Source organism: Dermatophagoides pteronyssinus, unplaced genomic scaffold, assembly GCF_027571235.1.
Source record: "Dermatophagoides pteronyssinus isolate colony J.1.1.1.1 unplaced genomic scaffold, Derpt_VIB-CSIC_2022.12 sq0006, whole genome shotgun sequence".
Taxonomy (NCBI): Eukaryota; Metazoa; Arthropoda; class Arachnida; order Sarcoptiformes; family Pyroglyphidae; genus Dermatophagoides; species Dermatophagoides pteronyssinus.
The window spans coordinates 2,344,224-2,365,808 of record NW_027461530.1 but is presented as its reverse complement, the minus strand read 5'-3'; the positions used below and the strand labels follow the sequence as shown (position 1 = coordinate 2,365,808).

The window sequence follows — 21,585 nt, the reverse complement described above, 5'->3', positions numbered from 1 at the left end:
TTTATTTTCACAAAAAAAAATTTCACAAACATCGGTTTTTCATGTTTAAAAAAATCCAGTAACCAACCACACACTACCATCATCATCCCATATCTAAATCGATCGAAAGATACTATACTTACTTTACTCACTTACTTCACTTACATCGCTTACTTCGCTTACTATTCTCTCACGTTTGATGCTCTTCGTTAAGCCAATAATCGGTTGGTTGAATGGTTGGTCGTACGTTCGTTCATTTGTTCGTAGGCTCCCTCCATTGTTGATGATAATGTTTCGATTTGTTTTTGTTATTCACTTTTCCAGTTTAGCTAGTTAGTTAAAGCGAAAAGCAAAAATTCTCTGCTGCTGCTCTATTCTGTGTGATTCTTTCTCTCATTTAGTCAAGTTAATCATTTTTTTGTTCCAATCGTCGTCGTCGTCGTTGATGATGCTTTTTTCATAGTTTTCATCGTTGGTAACCGTATAGTTTAGTTGGAAGTAAATTTTCTAGTAGTTTTTACACGCTTGAACAAATTTCTATTATTTTATTTTTCTCTTGTTGTTGTACAATGTCGATGATGTTTTGCGTTTGGATCAGAATCTTTTCATTGGATTTTTCTCTTTCTCATAATCACCCTATATAATAATAATTCCATATTGAAGAATCAATGATGATTAAATTGTTCGGGAAGGAAGAAAAATCTTTGAAAACAAATCATAACAAACACACACACGATATTGATGATGGCTGGCATATGCACATTCATATTGGTTGGCTGGTGATCGATTTTAGCCAATTTTTTCCGTGTTTTTCTGATTTGACACTTTTATGGGAAAAAAAGATTCTTATTGGATTCAGCAATAGCGACGAGGACGGCTTTAATCAACGAGACAAAAATGGCGCGTGTTGATGATTGTGAACTAAATGTGAACAAATGAACAACCGACAACAACAATCAATCGAGGAAAATATTCAAAATGTATCCATTTTACCGTTTGAATGATTTAGTAATTTGTTTGTTTGTTTGAAAACAAACAATATGATTAACCCGATCAACATCAACTATTTCGACACTACTAGATTAACGGAAAAAAATTCAGGAAGAGATTTGATTTGTGTTTTTTTGAGAAAACTAATATTTTTATTTCATTTTTTTTGTATTATAATAATAATTATTATCAATGGTTGTTTTTACAATGGAAAAAAATGGGGAAAAAAAGATGAAATTTTTAAGATTTTCAAATAAAAGTAAAAGCATCAAGAGAGAGAGAGAGAGAGAGAGAGAGAGAGAGAGAGAGAGAGAGCGATTCAATTTAATATGAAAGAAAACTAATTTTTGATGAAGGAAAAAAAATTTAAAAAATTCATCAAATCTATTGATGTGATAAATCAATGATGACCAGATTTCATTTCAGAAGAAAAAAGAAAGAATTGCAAAAATTTTCTTATATACATCAACATCAATGAAGATATTCAATGTAATTAGCAATTTGGTTTTGGTTTTTTGGTTTGTTTTTTGTAAAATTCAAGCATAATGTGAATATGATCCAATATGTGATGTCATTGCTGGATGTGTATGATGTGGATGTGGATGTTGATGATGATTAGTTGTATGATGATGATGATGATGACCAATTGCAGCTGCATGATTTGATGCGGCTGCAATATTTGAATAAAGATTTGCCGCTGCAGCCGAACCAGTATTTGACCAATATGATGCTGCTGCTGCAGCGGCTGCTGTTGATGATGATGAAAATAATGTACCGGATCCTGATGTTGGTGAACCAATTGATGTACCAGCAGCAGCAGCAGTAGCTGCATGCATAGCAGCAAAATTTAAATGTGCTTTTGTTGTACCATGATGTGGATGATGTGAATGATGATGCGGATGATGTGAATGATGTGAATGATGACCACTATGATAACCGGATGCATGATGCATTGTTGTAAATAAATCGGCCGATTGATAGGCACCTTTATACATTGATGTATCAGTTGGACTAGGCTGTGTAGCTTGAGCAAGACCCTAAATAACATAAAGAACATCACGAAAAACAACAAGATTTTTTTTGATTCGATTCGATTGATGATGATGATTGTTTCCAAAAATCAAATAGAGAAATAAATAGATAAACAAACAAACAAAACAAGGAGAAAAAAAGATTCGGTAAATTCATTGAAAACTTTGTATTTACAGAATAAATATAATAATCAGATTATTATGGATGACTAGATTCTATCTATCTTTATTTACTCGAGATATTCGAGATATATCGATATATATCGATGCTGATAAACTTCAAAAAATATAAATTACATAACAAAACAAGAACAAAAAAAAACAAACCTGAAAATCAAATTTATATGCGTATCGTTTTCCATGTACTTTAGTCATAATATTTTTATCATAATAATAACGTAATGCTCGACTTAATTTATCATAATTCATATTTGGTTTACTTTTTCTTTCGCCCCAACGACGTGCAACTTCATCTAAAGTGATGGAGAGAAAACAAACAAACAAACAAATGTTGTGACCACAAAAAAAAATCGTCAAGAATCATTGAAACATTTCAGGATAGGAATTGCAGGATAGAAAAAGCAACAACAACAAAAAAAAAAAAACTAACCTGGATCGGTAAGTTTAAATTCACCATTAGTACCTTCCCATGTAATACAATTTGAATTGCCCGAATCGGATAATAATTCTAATAAAAATTGCCACAATTGTATCTGTCCTGAACCTTTTTTTATTCAGCCAATAATGATGATAACAACAACAAAGAAAAATATGAATGAAAAAAACAACTTGACAAGTGCAATTTCAAGGGGAAAAAAGAGAGAGATGGAAATCCACCACAAAAATTGGGAGAAAAAATCAGTATTCACATACCCGAACTTGCTAGCCGAGAGCTTGTTGGTCCAAACATTTGATATGGATCTGTATAGATAGAAAAATGAAATGAAATGAAAGCAAAAATGCAATATTACAATTTTCAAAAAAAAAATCATTCACAAAGAATCATTGCATATTAAAAAATATAAGTAAGGTGTATTTACAGAATGGCAACAAACAAACAACAGCAGCAACAACAACAGCAGCAAAAATATGATATGATCGAGTGGTTGTGTAAATATTTCAACATTTTTTTATATAATAGAGATTTTTTTTCTAATATAAATAAATGAAATCATTCCAAACATACAAATAGTGATGATGATGATGATGATGATGGTTCCAGAACCAGAAAAGCAAGAAAACAAAATGAACAGAACCAGAATTCATTGTGACTTGATGATTCTTTCTTTCATTCATTCATCTCATATTACACATACATAAGCCGCACATTGATATCATATTTTTTTCTGTTGTTTTCTGTTTTGTGTTTTGGATTCTATACAGAATTCAAAAAAAAACATCACAGAATCACAAACAAAGAGAGAGAGAGAGAGAGAATCTTATTCATCATTATCAATTGTAATTGTTAATTTGTAAATAATGATTGTTGTTGTTGTTGTTGTTGTGTCAACTCCAGAATTATAATAGTAAAAAAATTCTCAGTAAAAAAGACAAAAATTAATGGCTAAAAATCTGTCAGTCACAAAACACAGCAGCAGAACCAAGAAAAACCATGAAAATAAAAACGGTTCTCTTTTTCACACAGCAAACAAACAAACAAACGAACAAACGAACAATTCAAAACGCGAGCGTTATTCCGTTAAATGATGATGATGACTATGATGATGATGAGTGTTTGTGTAAATATTATCATTTCATTTCAAACAACGATTATGATGAAAATTATACATTCATCCAAACTGAATGAACGATGGCAGCGGCAAAGACATATTTTCGTTTACCCGGTTTGTTTGTTTACATCGGGGTTGGCTTTTTTAACGGGATCGAGGCATTTGGTTTCATTTTTTTCGGCTAAAAGCCACCATAGATAACAAATTAAGATGTTAATGTTGTTCGCAAAAGAGCAAGTGTTATGAAAAATATGAATTTTTTTCTCTCTCTCTCTCTTTCTTCCCTTCATCATCATGTCAAATATGTTCAAACAATTTTTCATCTGCGAATCCATACATCAAAACGACAACAACCAGAAAAGTTCCATCATCATCATCATCATCATCATCATCATTAGAGTGCAAATTGAAGTGAAAAGAGAGAGCATCATTCATTCATTCATTCATTTTCGATTTTCTTCATTGATGTTTAATTGCGCTGTTAATATCAACATCATAGGATACACATATGAGAAACAAACACATTGACATAGAGGTGTATCCCTTTTGGATGACTGATGACTTTGTTTACATTTAGAAAAATGGGAAAAAATGAATGTTTTTTTTGAGAAAAATGATGGTTTTTACTTGGAATTTTAGAACATTTTAAAAAAACCAAATAATGACGTAAAATGATGATAAAATCCGAATGAATTTACTTGATTAAAAAAACAACGAATGGAAAAAAACATTGAGTAAATAGGGAATTTTTTTGCTTTGAACAGAATAAATTATATCGATCATCGACAATGAATTAAATTCATTCATTGGATTGCCAAAAAAAACACAGAACACAAAAATATAAACATGGTTCATTAATTTTAAGTCACTCTCTGTTTGTTGAAAAGAAAAGAAATCGATATATAGATAGATAGATAGAATCGTACACAGAATATGTAGTATAGTGTTAACATTCGGGCGTATTGATTTCATTCATTGATCAACTGTAAAAAACTTTTTCCAATGATAGACTTGTCATCAATAGTTGAATCAATAGTTTTTTGGCTTGTTTTTTTTTTTTTTTGGTTGAGTTTTTTTCAATTTGAAATTCAATTCTCGATTCATTGGTTTCGATTGGATTTTTAGATGTTTGATTATATAATAGGATTATTAGTTAGGTCTCAGGGAATTTGAACATTTGTTTGGTTTTTGATTGAAATTTTTGTTTGTTTTCAATTTATAATTAATTTGAAAAACAATAAACTGCTTACCTTGAATCGTATTACGAACATTAACATTTAAATGTGAATGCGTTTGATCAATTGATACACCAGCAACAGCGGCAGCAGCGGCTGCTGCCGCAGCCGCTGCCGCTGCTGCTTTATTTGTTATACCAGTTATTGAATTTGGATGATAATCTATAAATCGATAATACAGAAACAGAAACAAAATCAAATCAAAAATCAAAAATGAAATAATGATAGATAATTATAGATTCAAACAATTTGGAAAAAAATACGTGTTTTTACCCAAATTTTTGGTTATTATGTAATGATTTTTCTGACTTTGCGTGCGTCGTTTGTGTCATTTGATTGGTGTGTGTGTGTGTGTGAACGATTTACGTGCCGACGACAGCTCGTAATCGTTTTGTGATGATGATGATGATGATTATGAAATGTATGAATAATAATTTGGTGGCTGGAAAAACACCCAATCATCATTATCAAATATAATAATCATGTTACGCACAAAAAACGAATCAGATTTATGTTCAGAACTTGTTTGAACTGATTGTTTTTTTTTTTTTTAAAAAAAAAGGTAGCTAATCATTTTAATTGATACATTTTTTTTGGATCCAGAAAAATGATTGTTGGTTACATTAATGACAAAAAAAAACCGAAAAACCCAAAAACAAAAAACAAAAATTTCTGACATGAAAAATATATGCCCCAAAAATTCATTCATTCAATTAATTTCAATCATGTCATGTCATTTAAATATTCATTCATTCATTCAGCCTTTCAGATTATTACGTCATCATCATTATTATTATTATCGTATGGGATTGTCAATGGTGGTGATGATGATAATAACATTCATGGGTGTTATGGCGATCGTATTACCCGGGTGCAACAATAAAAAAAAATCGCACAGCACGCAATCCTAATCATCATCATCATCATCATTTGTCCCGTGAGACGATCCAAAAATCTCTCTCTCTCTCTCTCCGTGTCACCAATCAACCAACCGATCGATCGATATAACCGAAACATTTTTTTTCAAAAAACATTGCATGTTTTCTAATTCGGTGGGCTAGTGTAACAAATAAAATGAATGAATTCCCTTGATAAAATGATCAATTTCATTTTTGTATTTTGATTTTCGGGTGTATTTTTTTCTGTTGTTGTTGAATGTTAACTACATAATTTCAATTAGTCAGTTAGTTAGTCAGCCTGTCATCAGATTTTTGTAATTTATATTTATACTTTTGACTTATTTGACTTGTATTTTAAGCCAAAACAAAATTTCAAATTCAAATCAAATCAAATTGAATTGAAATGTTTTCTTGTTTGAAAAACTGTTTTATTTACATTTGACTATTTTGATTTTTGATTTAAATAGATTATTATCACATCCTAAACAAATACAGTCTCTGTGTTTGTGTTTGTTTTCGTTAAATAATCAATGAATGAATGAAATAAATATAGTGGGAAAAAAAAGAAATCTTTGTTTTTTTCGGGTGACAACAAAATGATAAACGATTTATTTTTCCTTGAGATTATCTTTACTCAATAACCAAAACGTATAAACTCTGTATGTGTATATTATTTTCAGTCATTTTGTAAATCCACATTTGTATTTTATGACTTTATAATAAACTTAATTCAGAAAAAAAAACTGAAATTTTTTCTTCTAAAAAAAACTAAAAAAAAGTTTGTCGAGAAAATAAATGATTTTAAAAATGGAACCGGAATAACTGAATTGAAATTTGAAATGCGAAGTTCAAATAGAAAAACGAGAACAACGCAACAACGACAACAATGTTGACCTCAAGCGACAGATTGATTTATCATTATCAAACAAGTTTTATTAAGGAATGTTTTTTATTTCATTTCAAGAAATTTTCAATTTTATAAATTCTGTAAACGATGATGATGATGGTAATGTTTTATAACAATTCTTTTAGCCTGAAGCAACGAAAAGCAAAAGTGAGAGAATCCTTTTATTCTCATTCATTCATTCATAAATAACATGACACCATACGACAAAGATAATGACATCAATATGTTTGCATTCCTTGTTTGAATTGATGATATATTTTATCATCATAATTATTGTCATTGTGGTAGAATAATGTTAGCATCAATATAAAGAAAAGGCAAGAAAAAGCGAAAACCGGTTAAGGTTCGGGTTCGCTTTCAAAGAAGAACAAGAACAAGGAAGAAGAAGAAGAAGAAGACAAGGAAGGAACCAACTAATTATCAGCTAATCATATCCTTCCTTTTTTTATTGCTCCTCTTGGATTCTTCAGAAAAAAAAATTTCTTTCTTTCTTTCTCTCCCTCCTTTCTACTTCTTGGTTAAAATAAGACTATTATTCATCATTTTTTACTGTTTTTTTTTGTCAATTTCAATCGGAGAGAAGAGAAAAAACTTGAATATTCTATTTAACACTGTTTTTTTTTCTAAATTCATTAATCGATTGATTGATTATTACTTACTTTGTGTTGGTGATGATGGTGTTGTCGGAGAATTCCATGATGATTTATAGCTAGATTCTTTTGAATGAAAATGGAATTTGAATGTTTTTCATTCGTTTATTTTGGTTAATCAAACAAACAAATCGGGGAAAAAAACTTACCTGTAAACAACATATTGTTTGGCAATGGCGATGATGATGGTGTAGGTGATACGGATGATGCGGATGATGACGGTGTTAATGTTGGTGATGATGTTGTGATCGCCGTTGTTGTTGTTGTTGTTGATGGTGTATTGGATAAACTAAATTTGGATGAAAATATCGATGGTGATGAACGATCAAATATCGATGGTGATGGTAGAAATGATGCTGGTGAATTGGATGAATGTTGATGATAATAAGAAGAATGGTGATTATATGAATCACAAAAATTAAATTTTGAATTCGACGCTTTTATCAATGCAGTATTCATTCAGTAAATTTGGTAAATTTGGTAAAACTTCGAAAGAAAAAACGAAAAGCAGAAGAAGAAGAAGAAGAAGAAGCAGAAACTGAATGGTTAATTGATGGTTAATCACAGATCACAGAATAATAATATAGGTGTGTAGTGCTTATTGGTTAAATGAAATTGTAAAATTTTTTTACAATTTAAACACTGGTTACTAGTGTAGTACCGTTGATTTTGTTGATTAGAATACGAATGAAAAATATCTTTCGAATAGGAATATTGGGGTTTAATAATGATGATAATCAACAACAAACAGCAGTGCAGTGCAGTGCAGTGTTATTTTTCCAACTTTAACTACAATAATCAACATCATCAGTAATCATCAACAACATCAAACTGTACATGTTTTTTTCTGGCCATGTTCATCATTGACAATTGATCAAATGAAACACAAACGCAGACACACACACACATATGATGGAAGAAAATATGATCCAATCAGATTTTCGGATTTCAGAATGGAAGCCGCCCACTTTCAATACTAACAATGATAAATGTGTGGGTGGAGCTTGTCAAATTTCTATATACAAATGTGTGTGTGTTTGTGTATACAATTTGTGAATGGTTCGCTGTATTCAAACGAATAAAATTCAGTCTTGCCCTGTCATTTCAGAATTATTTTTCTTGTTGACTATATAGATAAATTAAGCAGAAAAGAGCAGAACAGAATGATAAAACATCATCAGTTCAGTTCAATTATTTATCCCCGAAAAAAAACGAAAAAAAAGTAAAGAAACTATACCGTTTTGGCTTCTAAATAACTGAAACATCAACTTACTTTACTGACTTTTTTTTCTTCTTTCTATCTGGAGTTTGTCAATTCAATTTGATTTTTTACGTCGTTGTTTAGTTTAGTTTTTCCTGAGAAAACAAAAAATTGCAAAAAAGGTTCATCAAAAACATTGCGCTCATGCTCAAATCAATGAATAATGATTTTTAATTTTCATTTTCTGAAATATTTTTCCACCATTGATGTTCCACCAATGATAATAATGACATTAATTTAAATTACCATCATCATCATCAACTGATTTTTAACAAGAAAACTAATTTCTTGTCAATATTGATTTTCTTTTTCATCATTAAAAAAATTCTTCTTTTTGCATTTTGAATTTCACAATTTCACAATGAAGAATCGACTTTTTCCCTCTCCCCACAATTATCCAGATATTCGATTAAAAATCAGAAAATATGAAAATCAGAAAAATATGAAATATGAAAAGAATGCTATGAACCGCACGGAATCATACAACAACAGCGATAACGATAACAAACAACTACGAAAATAATGCTGGTAATTATTTTGGATCGTTTAATTTTCAAGCTTTTTTCAATCCAAACGTTGACGACGACGACGACGATATCAATTATGTTTTATTTTTTTTCTTTCCAAAATGAATGAATGAATGAATGAAAATAAATGAATTAACGTTTCGCATATCGAATCATGTTTGATGATAATAATGATTATCATACAAATTTTTTTTTTCGCTGAAAGAAAAGAAAAGAAAAGAAAGAATATTTTTAAAAAGCATAAAGAGTGACACGTGAACAACAACAATAAATTCTGTGTGTGTATATGGATATAACCAGTGGTATAACCACACATACAATTTACATTGGTTTACAGATGTAAATAATTTTCGGGTTGACATTGATTACTGAAATTTTTTTCCTTTGATTTTTCATTGTTCGTTCGTTCGTTCAATGTTGTTACCATCATCATCGTGATCATCAATGGTAGTCTCGTCGATCAAAACATTATCGTCGATCATCAACCATTTTGACCGAATATTCAATGTGCGTGTGCGTTGTCTGTCTATTTTTTCGTTCGTTCGTTCGTTGATGTTAGTTATTCATTTGAATTTTTCTATTCATTTCATTTCTTTGCCACATCAAAAATCATTGGCGAATCATACACGTGTTTTGTTTTGTTGTTGTTCAGCATAGACAACAACAACAACAACACGTGCCTATTATCAAAAGTCTTTAAATATTTTTTTTGTTGTTGTTGTTGTTATGATTAATATCGAACCAGCAGCATTATCTACACACACGCTATACTCTCTCCCTATATTTGGTAAAAACAAGCTTGACATCTTTTTTCTCTCGATGTCGTTATTATCATCATCAAGATCATCATTTTCATTGAACGAATTCGGTTTGCTATTTCGGCTTTTTTGCTAATTTTCATCCATTCAATATAGAGAGAGAGAGAGAGAGAAAGAGAACTGAACATCCATATAGAAAATTTGAAAAAATATCTATAGCTAATAAACAATGATGATGATGATGACAATAATAACAATTCAATTCAATGATTTTTGGTTTGAAATTAGAAACGATCATCATCATCATCATTGAGAGAATTTATTTCTCAAAAATGAATAGAATGATGGAAGAGAATAAAGACAGTATAAAAGATAACCAATGGTCTATTTTGACCATTATTGTCGACTATTATTGTCTATTTTTGCCATTTGATACGGATATCTAATGAAAATGATTTTTCCCTCTTTTCTATTGTATAGTATCGATTTTGCTTGGTTTGGTTGATGAAAGAAGAAGAAGAGAGTTAATGTTTTGATGATGCCCGATCATATTATTGATGATAATGATTTCTTTTCACTGATGATGATCATTATTATCAATCTCCACTCATTGATTTCATTGAAAAAAACAACAATATTCAATTGTATTCGTAGTCGATTTATTTTTATTTTCATTTTGTAATTTACAATATTCATTCTAAACAATATTAATAATAATAATAATAATTTGTATATGGATGATGAAAACCAAAAAAAACTAAAATAATGAATAATAATAATAAAGAAAAAGAAAATCCTAGCGAAAAAATTATCATCAATTTTTCCCCACAGAGAATAGTTATTTGTTATACAATTTTGCTTTTTGGCCCACTATTCAAATGATAATTAACCATCATCCATTGTCATCATCATCATCATGATAATATTCGCATTTGGATCTGATCAGTCGTTTCGTTTATTGTTTTTTTTCGACGATAAATTTACGAAAAATGATTTGTGTTGGCGTGGGTGTATCGGGAAAATTAATCATCATCTCGGGTACATCTGCTCAATTGACCCCAGCCAATGATAATAATAATAATGATGATGATTGTCTGTGGAAAATTTTTTTTGTTATTTAAAAATCAATTAATCATTTGATGGTCTTAAATGAATTCAATATTGTATCATCATCATCATCATTGTCTTGTGTGCGCGCAGCATTTACATTATTCATTATTGGTCAGTGTCCACCACCATTATTTATCGTACAGCAAAACACGGGATCCCTGTAAATTGGCAAAAAAAAACAACAAAACAATAATTTCAACGGTGATGATGATTTTCATCACCATCACCGTTATCATCGTCATAAATTTTTTCCCAAATATTTTTTTTTGTTTTGTTCCGGATGAGAATGATGATAAAAAATTTCCAGTGATAATTTGATTGGAAATTTTTCATTTACAGAGATTTTTCTCCCTCTATCAATTCGAGTTTTTTTTCTTGTTTTGTGAATTGGAGGAACATTCATCGTCCATATTTTTTGTTTTGCCTGCTTCGAATGAAAAAAAAATATTGACACAATTTTAGCTGGTCGAATTGAATTTACAGTAGAAAAAAAAGCAAATTTCCATTCATTCATTCATTTACATTGATTCATTTTTCAAATCAAATGAATGCCAAAAAAATGGAATGAATAATTGGATTTCTGTATCTGTGTTTTTTGAATACAAACAACCAAACAACAACAAATTAGCAAAACAAAAAAAAACAAAATTTGATTTCACAATTGATGAAAAACAACAGAGAATGGAAAAAAAATCAAAACAAAAACATCGATAGAAAGAGAGAATGGAGAATTGAAAAAGAAATTTTTCATTGAATCGATTCTTTTTTGGGCCAAAAAAAAGTCGGCAAAATTTATTAGCAAAAAACTTTGTTAATTTCAATTCTAAAAAGTGGAAAATTGGAAAAAGCAAAAATCATTTTAGGACAGCTGAGACCTTGGTCTTTTTTTTCAAAAACAAAAAAAATTTATTTTTGAAACAAACTTTTTTGTTTTGTTTTTCTAGAAAATCAAATCAAATCATCAACATTCATCGAATAAAGAATCCAAGGGTGGCCCTGTAGTGAAGGAAAATATCCATGAAAATTCTCTCTAACTATATATTCGCGATAACGATAAAGAATTTTTCAATTTAAATCTTTTAATTAAAGAATTGAATGAATGAAAACCCGGTGTTCCAAAAGCCAGTCAAGCCAATAATAATAATGAAAACACATGGATAATATGGAAAAAAAATCAACCACCTCCTGTGTGTGCTATAACCAGAATCCATGATGATGAAATCATCATTGATGAAGAATTTTAATCAGAAAAAAATTTATTTTTTACCTTGTTTGTTTGCTTGGCTTCACTCCACATAGGCATTTTCTCTACACAGTGAGAAAGTTCCCAGAAAAATAGTTTACATAAAGTTTTTTTTTGCAATGAAATTGTCAAACGAAAGAATTATTGTTTGAAATTCTTAAATCCGGTAAAAAAACAACAATGGTTTTTTCCAGTGTGTTATTTTGATTAATTATTTTTTCGGCCACCGGTTTTCTTCAATCAATGATCAAATGATAAATCCGGATAATTTTTACACACAAAGAGACAGACAAAAGCAAACAAACAAACAAAAACCAATTGGCATTTCCAGAAACAAATAAATATCCCAAACCAAACCATAACAAAAACGCAAACCAACCAAAGAATGCAACTAACCACACACAAACAAACAAACAAATGTGAAACACTTTTTGTTTGGTTGGTTTGTTTTATACACACACCAATTCAGGAAGGAAACGGAAAAAGTCGGGATATCCTTAAAAATTTCCCGAATCATCATTTTATCATCATCAACAACAACAACAGCAACAACAACATCTTAAAAACTTAATTCACCATATACCCAGAGAAGAAAATATACTTGTCACTTGAAGAAAATATCACAAATTTTTTTTTCTTCCTTTTTGGAAGGAAGAAAAAAAAATTATTAGACCGGATCCTATTGTTTCATATTGTTGTTGTTGTTGTTGTTATCGTGTCTATGTCATCAACATCCATGAGGATCATCATCATCATTGTAGATCATTTTGGTTAGTCGATATAGGAAAATCATAAAGAAAGAATTTGAAAATCAACAAAAGGCCAAGATTTTCCTGTATACGGATGATGACCTTATTTCCCCTAAATTTTTACCATTGTTGTGGTTCAATTTTTGAATGACATATGATGATTGGGTGATGAACGGGTTAAAAGATTGAAAATGTCAATGTTTTTTGTTATTTTTTTTTGGTTTTTGGTTTGTTTTTTGAAAAGATTTTTCATTCATTGAAACTAATTCGTTCCATTCGAAATGATGATCATCATGATGGCCATCATCAAGCATCAGCCCTGCAGCTTTGTAATAAATAATAATAATAATAATCGTTAGCATCACTTATCGATTTGTATATGCGGTTTTTTCTCTCTCTCTCTCTCTCTACTCGGCTAATGGATCAGTAACGATTGATGCATGTCTGAATGGATGAAGATAGAGTTCCATATCGAATTCAATTAGCAGCAAACTCAACAAACAAAACAAAAAAAACCACATTATTATGAAGTGAGTGAATGAAAATTGCAATATTTTTAGGCCAAACTGAAAATGGAAATGGGAAAAAAGGCAAAAGAAATTCAACAACAACAACAACAACAATAATCGTTATTATTTATTGTCTCAAACAACAACGAAAGAAAAAAAATTGATCAAGAATCGTTGTTAGTTGAAAAGCCATTAGCTTCTTTTCTCTGTTTTTTTGGAGTGAAAGAATATGAATGAAGAAAAAACTTTTAACCACCATAATCATCATCATCATCATCAATTTTGAATCGAATTCACGCGATTCGTGCAAATCATCATCAACATCAACAATATCCACATTCACCCAATTTGATTTCGATATTTGTATGGCAAGTTGCCTATGGGCTATATATATTCTTCTCCAAAATTGAATTGAATTGAATCGAATGAAAATGTCACAGCTTTTCTTGTGTATAAAATTCGAGTATTTTGTTGTCGTTTGTTTTGGTTAAAGATAACCCACCACCACCACCACCACCACCACTAATAATAATCATTATTTAATCAATAAAAAAGAAGCATATTCTATTCATAATCAACAACCAGGATAAATATAAATGACCTGTAAATATGTTTTACTTACACGAAATATGACATTTTTTGTTGTTTAACATACACGCTACAGCGAAAATGAAAAGTTTTCTCTTCATTTTGTTGTACACTTTTTTTCGTTTTCTCTTCTTCTTCTAATGGAATACATTATTTAAGCCACGTGACTTATTGATTGGCCACACAAAAAAATGTTTTCTTTTTTTTGGGAACCTGGAACCTGGAATTGAATCAGAAAAAAAAGAAAATTTGTTACAAATCAAATTCAATCAACCGACAATATTCGCGAACCAGAAAGACGGACAGACAGTTCGAAAAAAACATTCGAATCGATTGTTTGACGATGATTTCGTTCATCATCGAACATGTGTCCATCGTTTTTTTTCTATTTGGAAAATTAGGAATTTCATCAATAAAAAAACTCCGCACACACACCTCCTCCTCAATGATGATTTGTAATTAGAATTTTTTCATTTGAAAATCAATCACGGAAACAAGATGAACAAAACGAGAAAAAGAAAAGAAAAAAAGCTCGACACACACCAAGCATACCAGACACACATACCTAATTTGTTGGTCTTTTATTCTGGACCAATTGAGCATTCAATCATTTTCATTTTTCACTCACTCACTCATTCCATATGAAAAAAATGGATAAAAAGGCGTTTGTCACATCGAAGAGAATCGTTGAGGAGAAAAAAACTACGTATGTTTTTATCATTGATTCATTTGGATGTTTTTTTCTTTGCTGCTTGATGAATGAATGAATTGTGGACAAACACAAAACATCTTGTCACTAGTAAAATGAAAACGTTTTACGTTTGTTAGATAAATGTAAAAAAAAAGAGAAGTCTATTCAATTCATTCGTTTTTTGCTTTATCTAACAAATTGAATCTACTAATGTTGTTGTTGTTGTTGATGATTTAGATGTTTAGTTTAGTTTGATTGACATGAATACATGGGCAGGCAGACACATTTTTCGAATGAAAAGTTTTTACGAACCAAGAATTGTTACAACAACAACAAAAAACATCATATGGTTCATATGATACATTGTTATTCGAATGATGATGATTTTTGGATGATGATGATGTGGCGTGTGTCATTTTTTTTCATTTCGACTTTCATTTTTGTTGACAAAACGAAGCAAAACGAAGCAAAATTAAAAATCTTGCCTATAACCAACGACAAGCATATCTTTTTCATTTTTGATTGGATTTTTCAATATTTCATTTGAATAAAATAAAATAAATAAACATTGTTGGAATATCATCTAGCCTTTCACTGTTCAAACAAACAAACGAAAAAAACACGGGTTTTCATCGAAATGATTTTCATTGAAATTCATCACCATCACCATTATAGGATATGGAATCCGAAAAAACAAAAATCGAACGTTTTCGAAAACACAGAAAGAGTGGTGCTGCCATCTATTATTTCTATTAGCTAGTTGCAAATTTCAATTTCTGTAATTTATGTTTTTTAGTTTGGTTTGTTTAAGATAGATTTCCGTATGACAAAATTGGATTTTGTTTTTTTCCCTTTAAAATATGCATTGTCATCATTGGATTATATATTTGAGATTGCATCGATTGGCATCAATCATCATCCGTCGTCATTATTTATTTGTTTAACAAAAACAAAATTTTTTGTTTTGATCTAAATTTTTGTTTATCAAAAAAACATTGAAATAACATCGATTAATGGGAAAAATGATTAGTGATTATTGATAATGAACGATTAACATTTTTTTCCCCCCATAAAAAATTCATATTTGGAAAAAGTTTATTTCCTTTCTGATTCGAACATTTATCACCATCGCCATAACCGTAAACAAACAAACAATCGATATATCGGTTCCATGAGCAACGTATACTTGAATTCGTTCATCACTTTCTCTCTCACTTTCTCTTGCTGTTCGATTTCGAATGTTTTTTTCATTTTATTTTTCGCTGTGTGTTTTGTGTGAATGGAAAAACTGTGATTGCATGGCTTTTGATCGTCGAGAGGGTGAAGTGAAAAAAGCAAAAAAACAAGAAAAAAAACATTGCATAAAACCGTTGTTGCTTTTCATCATCATCATCATTATATATTTGCGGCCGCTGTGTATTCTTTCATCATTCATTCATTTTTTCATATAGATTCTCTTCTGCGTTCTTCATTCATTCATATTTCTGGTTTCTCAATGTGATTCGTGTGTTTATGTGATGACAGCAACCGTCGAAGAAGAGTCGAATCTTGAAAAATAAATAAATTTTTTGTTTTGTTTTTGTTGAAATTGAAGAAAAACAACAACAATAATAATAAGTCGTTAAAAAAGAAGAAAACAACGACGACGATAACTTGAAGAAAAACATTTTTTTATTATTATTATTCTTTTGGTTGATTATTTTATTTACATAAATTGTTTGTGTTTTTTTTGAGTGACAGTTTTCTGTTGGAACTCTGTTTCCCCAGAAAGAAATGACAAAATTTTGAATCAATTTTTGGATCGAAATTTTCAACGTCAACAAATAACAAAAACAAAACCACCCGGTCTATGATTTTTTTTATGATCATGTCATTTTTGATTCATTTATAAAACCTACAACAACATTATCATCAATTCAAACAATGTTGACATTTTGCATTTATTTTCCATTTTCATTCATTTATTCATTCAAGATCTCATTTTGAACATATCTAAAATCATCATATCCATATCCATATCACATTCATTTTGTTTATAAATTTATTCGTTCAACAACATTTCATTCATATTCATCAAACATGGAAGCCGAATTTCATGATTATGAAAAGAATGAAAAATGGCGAAAAATTTTCCGGGTTTGTTAAAGATTCTATTAAATATTTTTTTTTTATTGGGAATTTTTTTTTTGTTTTTCAGAATATGAATTCAATGTCAAAATTATTTCCCAGCAAAGAATCAAGAAAAATTGAATATAACCGATTAAATCGTTATACTGATGTTGTACCATGTATGTAATTAATTGATTTGATTTGTTTATTGATTGATTGATTGATTGATTTGTTTATTGATTGTTCATTGATTATTAATAATCAATATTTAGATGATAAGACTCGTGTCAAATTGGAAAGATATAATTTGAATTATATCAATGCCAGTCATGTTTCTGTACCATTAGCTAATCGTAATTATATACTTACACAGGCAAGTATAATGAATATTAAATGGAAAAAAACTCATCATTTAAAATATTTTTTTTTCTGTTGGATCAAATTACCATTAAAAAAAAGGGTCCTTTGCCAAATACATCTGGTCATTTTTGGTTAATGATATGGGAACAAAAATCTAGAGCTATATTAATGCTCAATAATCTAATTGAATGTGGTAAAATTAAATGCCATAAATATTGGCCTGATGGTCAAAATCAAGATGATATTGATGAACTATTTTTCGATGATGTTAGCCTTAAAGTTCAATTAAAATCGATGGAAAAATTTAATTTCTATATTTTAAGAACATTTGTCCTATATGATTTACTGGTAAGTGTTTATCATTTAAAATTGATCAATTTTTTCTCATACTATCACCATATGAATATAGACTGAAACTTCCAGAGAGATTTTACATTTTCATTATACATCCTGGCCAGATTTTGATCTACCACGAAGTTGTGATTCGTTTTTAGAATTTTTATCAGCCGTTAGGCAATCAGGTTGTTTAAATATTGAACAATATGGACCACCTGTGATTCATTGTAGTGCTGGTATTGGTAGATCCGGAACGTTTGTTTTAGTCGATTCATGTCTTGTAATGGTAACTATTTTAAAATTCAATTTAAAAGTGATAAAAATCTTATACTTTTTTCAAAAAAATTCAAATAGATTGAAAAAAATAAATGCAGAGATTCAATCAACATAATTGATGTGTTATTAGAGCTTCGTACTTATCGTATGGGTCTAATACAAACACATGATCAATTACGTTTTTCATTTATGGCCATACTTGAAGGCTCAAAACAAATTACTAATGAAACAAATCATCAAATATCACAACAACAAACAAATATCAAAACTAATACATCTAATAATGTTAAAATCAAACGATCATTTGGTTTTGTTGATGATAATGACAAAGGAGAATATTCAGCTAATATTGAACATTCTAACATTGTTTTTAATCATAATACTGTTGCCAATGATAAAAATGGTAATAATTTATCCGATGATGGTTATGATGATGATGATGACGATGACGATGATGAAGAATATGAAGAATTCATAACTGAAGAAATTGATGATCAAACTAATAATGACTCACTGCCAAATAATGAATTAAGCATTACCGATAATAATAGAAATAGTCATGATGATGAACGGCTACTGGAAAGAAATAAAGAACGTGAAGAAAAAAGAAAGAAAATAATGGAAACAATACAACGTATTAAACGAAAACAAAAAGAAGTGGAAGAAAGGTTAAAATTTTATCAAAAATTTAACAAATATTTTAAAACATTTTCATTCTGTTTTGGTGTGGCCATCTGTGTTGGATTGGCTATCTATTTTAAACGACAGAATGAAAATATTACTGTCGATAAATTATTATGATTTACTCTCTCTACTTTATTTCAAAATTTGCTATTTGTTTTTCATCGGGTGCCTTTTCAACAAAAATCATTTGTCTGTTTGTTTGTGTAAATATCTCTTACAAAGAAGAATCTATATATTTATCCAATCATTTCCTCATCATAAATATATAAATAGTTATCGTTTATTATTATTATTTTTCATCAGATTCTCTTGCTTATGAAATTGAAAATAGCAAAAAAAAACAAAAACAAATTATAATGAACATCCATGATTATTTTTCATAAATAATCTACCATTTTTTTTCTTGTTTAAATTAAAATGATTAAATGTAAAGACAATGCAAAACGAAAGAAAATCTTTTTTCGAATCAACTTTTTTTTCCTCCCAGCAAATAACAATCATTTTCTGCCTCTCTATACTATGGGATACTAATCATTTTCTTTCTTTTTTTCCTTTTTCCTTTTAAAACAAAACAAAAATATTTAATTGAAAAAAAAAATTTCTCAAATTTTTCCCCCCTCTTTATCCATATTCTGAACAGGTTGAATTCATCAGGAGAAGAATCACCACCACCACCAACATCTTCGTCATCATCATCAGTGAAAAAAATTCGTCGATCAATTCGATGAAACAAATCTATCTACCTAAAAACAAAGAAAATCAATCCATCCACTATTGAAATTTCTACGAATTTTGTTTTACCAAAAAAAAAAAACTTGAATAAATTTTTCGCCAACCTTGATCCCATCAATCAATCATAAAAGTCAAAACATCTTTGTTTCATATGCCAGACTAGTAACGGATTTATTATATAATTTTTTTGTTTGTTTGTTTTTAAAAAGATCATTTGAAAATGAATGAAAATCAATTAGAAATTTTCTAAAGAAGCAGGAAAAAAAACAGATTATTATCAGATTTTTTTTGTTTGAAAAAGAAATGAATATGTTGTTGTTGTGTATCAGTTTAATATATATGTGTGTGTGTGAAAAGATAACAAAAACAGATTTTTCGTTTGTTGAATAAACTAATTTATGGGCACTGGATCCGGTATTAATGATGTAAACAATGATGTAATAAACATCCAAACAAATCGTAATCCTGAATAATATTGGCTATTATTATTACCATCATCATCTTGTTGTTGTTGTTGATGATTGTTTTCCAAAGAATCAGCATGAATATTTGCCTGATTAATTCGTTCATTATTATTATTATTATTCTGATTGATTGGATTATTACGATCATTATTGATTCGAATATCATTATTATTATTATTATTTCCTCTTCCACCACCACCATTAGCTTGATGTATACCATTAAGAAGATTTTTATAAAAATAAATGATTAAAAAGATTAACATAAACAATACCAAACGATTCAATGATGAATAAAAATATATAATGCTTAACATAATGATAGCTTTTGAAAATGAATACATCCAATCAGTCCAATCACGATTCATAAGATCATCATTATCGATTACAACTGCTGCTGCTGCTACACCTACTCCTCCTAATGCTGCTTGAGGTTGTTGTTGTTGTTGTCGATTATTAATTCGATTGTTATTCAAATTATTATTGTTGTTATCAGTTGCCGGTACCGAATTACTTCGAATATTGTTCAATGTTGTTCCAATAGAATTTGATTGTTGTTGTTGTTGTTGTTGATTATCATTTACCGGTTGAATTGATTGCATATAAGCATTTGTAAATGCAGCATATGAAACAAAATCAATTGGTGGTGATGATAGAAAATAATAGCTCATATATTGATAATATTGATTCATTAATATTTGATACGATTGTTGCATTAACATATTATCTGGTCCCATTTGTATATTCATTTGATTGAATTGATTCCAAGCGACTGCTGCTGCTGCTGCTGTTGGTGTTGGCATCGGTGTTGATGATGATTGACTTGAACCTGTAATGTTTGGAAAAGCATCCAAATTATTCGATGATGATGATGGCAATGATGAAGATCCATTTGTTGTTACATTTATTGTATTTGCCGTATCATTGTTGTTTTTGGTCAAATGTTTTTGTGGACAAACAAGATGAAAAATGAATGTATTTTGTAAACGATCTTCATTCGATGATGATGATGATGATGAATCAGATAGTTTGATTATGTTTGACAATAATTGGTTATCCTTTAATAAATGACCGGAATAGATTATTCTTTGATCGGTTATTTTCTATAAAAAAAACAAAATTCAAATTAATAAACGGTCGATATTGAATTAAAAAACAATCAATAATTACAGGTTTGGATGGATAATTAATGCTAAGATAATTTTTTAAATCAAGAATTGACCATGAAAGTTGACAATCAACTTTAACATCATCATATTTTTGATTTGCAGCTTTTATAACCAGACAAATATCTTCAAGCATTTTTCGTTGTCAATTTCGGCTAACAAAAAAAATTGTAACTGTTGAAAAAACAACGATATTTTAGGAAAAAATTTGATCTTTTTGTTGTTGGAATTATCGAGAACAATCAATAACAACAAAAAAATTGATTTGTTAACCAGAAAAATAATTCGATCCAATAAATTTCAACCCAAAACCTAACAACAATAACAATAACAAATGATGACGTTGTATAATTTAATTATATTGGATGTGATGTGATTGTGATGATAAAATGATTTTCTTTCTTTTTTAAAATTATTATATGCAAAAATCAATTTCTGGTGAAATATGACATACACCAACAAACAGCAGCAAAATTTTTTTTTTTTTGATCAATATGATAGATGTTTTAAAAAGAACGAAAAAATATATAACATTGATAATGTAGCTCATTTAACATTGCCGCTAACGTAAATATATGAAGAAAAAAAAATCCATTCACGAAAA

The 21,585-nt window shown here is 29.3% G+C and overlaps 3 protein-coding genes and 1 long non-coding RNA gene across 8 annotated transcripts; 1 reads left to right on the top strand and 3 right to left on the bottom strand.

Moving 5' to 3' along the window:
* Positions 1-1,147: 1,147 nt before the first annotated feature.
* LOC113793945 (uncharacterized) lies at positions 1,148-8,268 on the bottom strand. 2 transcript variants are annotated; one of them, XM_027344024.2, is made up of 7 exons: positions 7,571-8,266; positions 7,431-7,487; positions 4,981-5,127; positions 2,874-2,921; positions 2,611-2,724; positions 2,328-2,473; positions 1,149-2,006 (listed from the first exon to the last, which is right to left on the bottom strand). In XM_027344024.2, the coding sequence occupies exons 1-7, from the start codon at positions 7,878-7,880 to the stop codon at positions 1,506-1,508; spliced, it is 1,323 nt and encodes a 440-aa protein (XP_027199825.2). In that variant the 5' UTR covers positions 7,881-8,266; the 3' UTR covers positions 1,149-1,505. The 2 variants fall into 2 exon arrangements, with proteins under 2 accessions (XP_075676352.1, XP_027199825.2); XM_075820237.1 differs by lacking the exon at positions 4,981-5,127 and having other exon boundaries at positions 1,148-2,006; positions 7,571-8,268.
* A 2,500-nt stretch (positions 8,269-10,768) lies between these two features.
* On the bottom strand, positions 10,769-15,774 carry LOC142645104 (uncharacterized). Of its 2 annotated transcripts, XR_012846286.1 has the most exons (4): positions 14,732-15,774; positions 14,458-14,551; positions 14,201-14,386; positions 10,769-11,235 (listed from the first exon to the last, which is right to left on the bottom strand). It is a non-coding gene; the product is annotated as an uncharacterized LOC142645104 (long non-coding RNA). The 2 variants fall into 2 exon arrangements; XR_012846285.1 differs by lacking the exon at positions 14,458-14,551.
* Positions 15,775-16,109: 335 nt separating this feature from the next.
* Ptp61F (Protein tyrosine phosphatase 61F) lies at positions 16,110-19,476 on the top strand. 3 transcript variants are annotated; one of them, XR_012846284.1, is made up of 7 exons: positions 16,110-16,993; positions 17,055-17,145; positions 17,239-17,339; positions 17,426-17,674; positions 17,736-17,948; positions 18,017-18,811; positions 19,263-19,476. XR_012846284.1 is itself a non-coding variant. In XM_075820446.1 (7 exons), exons 1-7 carry the CDS (start codon positions 16,937-16,939, stop codon positions 19,348-19,350), a joined length of 1,389 nt encoding a protein of 462 aa, XP_075676561.1. In that variant the 5' UTR covers positions 16,112-16,936; the 3' UTR covers positions 19,351-19,476. The 3 variants fall into 3 exon arrangements, 1 of the variants encoding a protein (XP_075676561.1); XR_012846283.1 differs by having other exon boundaries at positions 18,017-18,825; XM_075820446.1 differs by having other exon boundaries at positions 16,112-16,993; positions 18,017-18,606.
* Positions 19,477-19,744: 268 nt separating this feature from the next.
* Herp (Homocysteine-induced endoplasmic reticulum protein) lies at positions 19,745-21,574 on the bottom strand. The gene is made up of 2 exons (XM_027344056.2): positions 20,986-21,574; positions 19,745-20,918 (listed from the first exon to the last, which is right to left on the bottom strand). The coding sequence occupies exons 1-2, from the start codon at positions 21,115-21,117 to the stop codon at positions 19,746-19,748; spliced, it is 1,305 nt and encodes a 434-aa protein (XP_027199857.2). The 5' UTR covers positions 21,118-21,574; the 3' UTR covers position 19,745.
* Between the last annotated feature and the right edge of the window lie 11 nt (positions 21,575-21,585).

Coding starts and splice junctions, on each gene's coding strand:
- LOC113793945 (XM_027344024.2), bottom strand. CDS start 7,880: ATGAATACTGCATTGATAAAAGCGTCGAATTCAAAATTTAATTTTTGT. Junction 7,488..7,570: donor AAACAATATGTTGTTTACAG/GTAAGTTTTTTT, acceptor TTCATTCAAAAG/AATCTAGCTATAAATCATCA. Junction 2,922..4,980: donor TGTTCGTAATACGATTCAAG/GTAAGCAGTTTA, acceptor CTATCTATACAG/ATCCATATCAAATGTTTGGA.
- Ptp61F (XM_075820446.1), top strand. CDS start 16,937: ATGGAAGCCGAATTTCATGATTATGAAAAGAATGAAAAATGGCGAAAA. Junction 17,146..17,238: donor TTATACTGATGTTGTACCAT/GTATGTAATTAA, acceptor ATCAATATTTAG/ATGATAAGACTCGTGTCAAA. Junction 17,949..18,016: donor TCGATTCATGTCTTGTAATG/GTAACTATTTTA, acceptor AAATTCAAATAG/ATTGAAAAAAATAAATGCAG.
- Herp (XM_027344056.2), bottom strand. CDS start 21,117: ATGCTTGAAGATATTTGTCTGGTTATAAAAGCTGCAAATCAAAAATAT. Junction 20,919..20,985: donor TTAATTATCCATCCAAACCT/GTAATTATTGAT, acceptor TTTTTTTTATAG/AAAATAACCGATCAAAGAAT.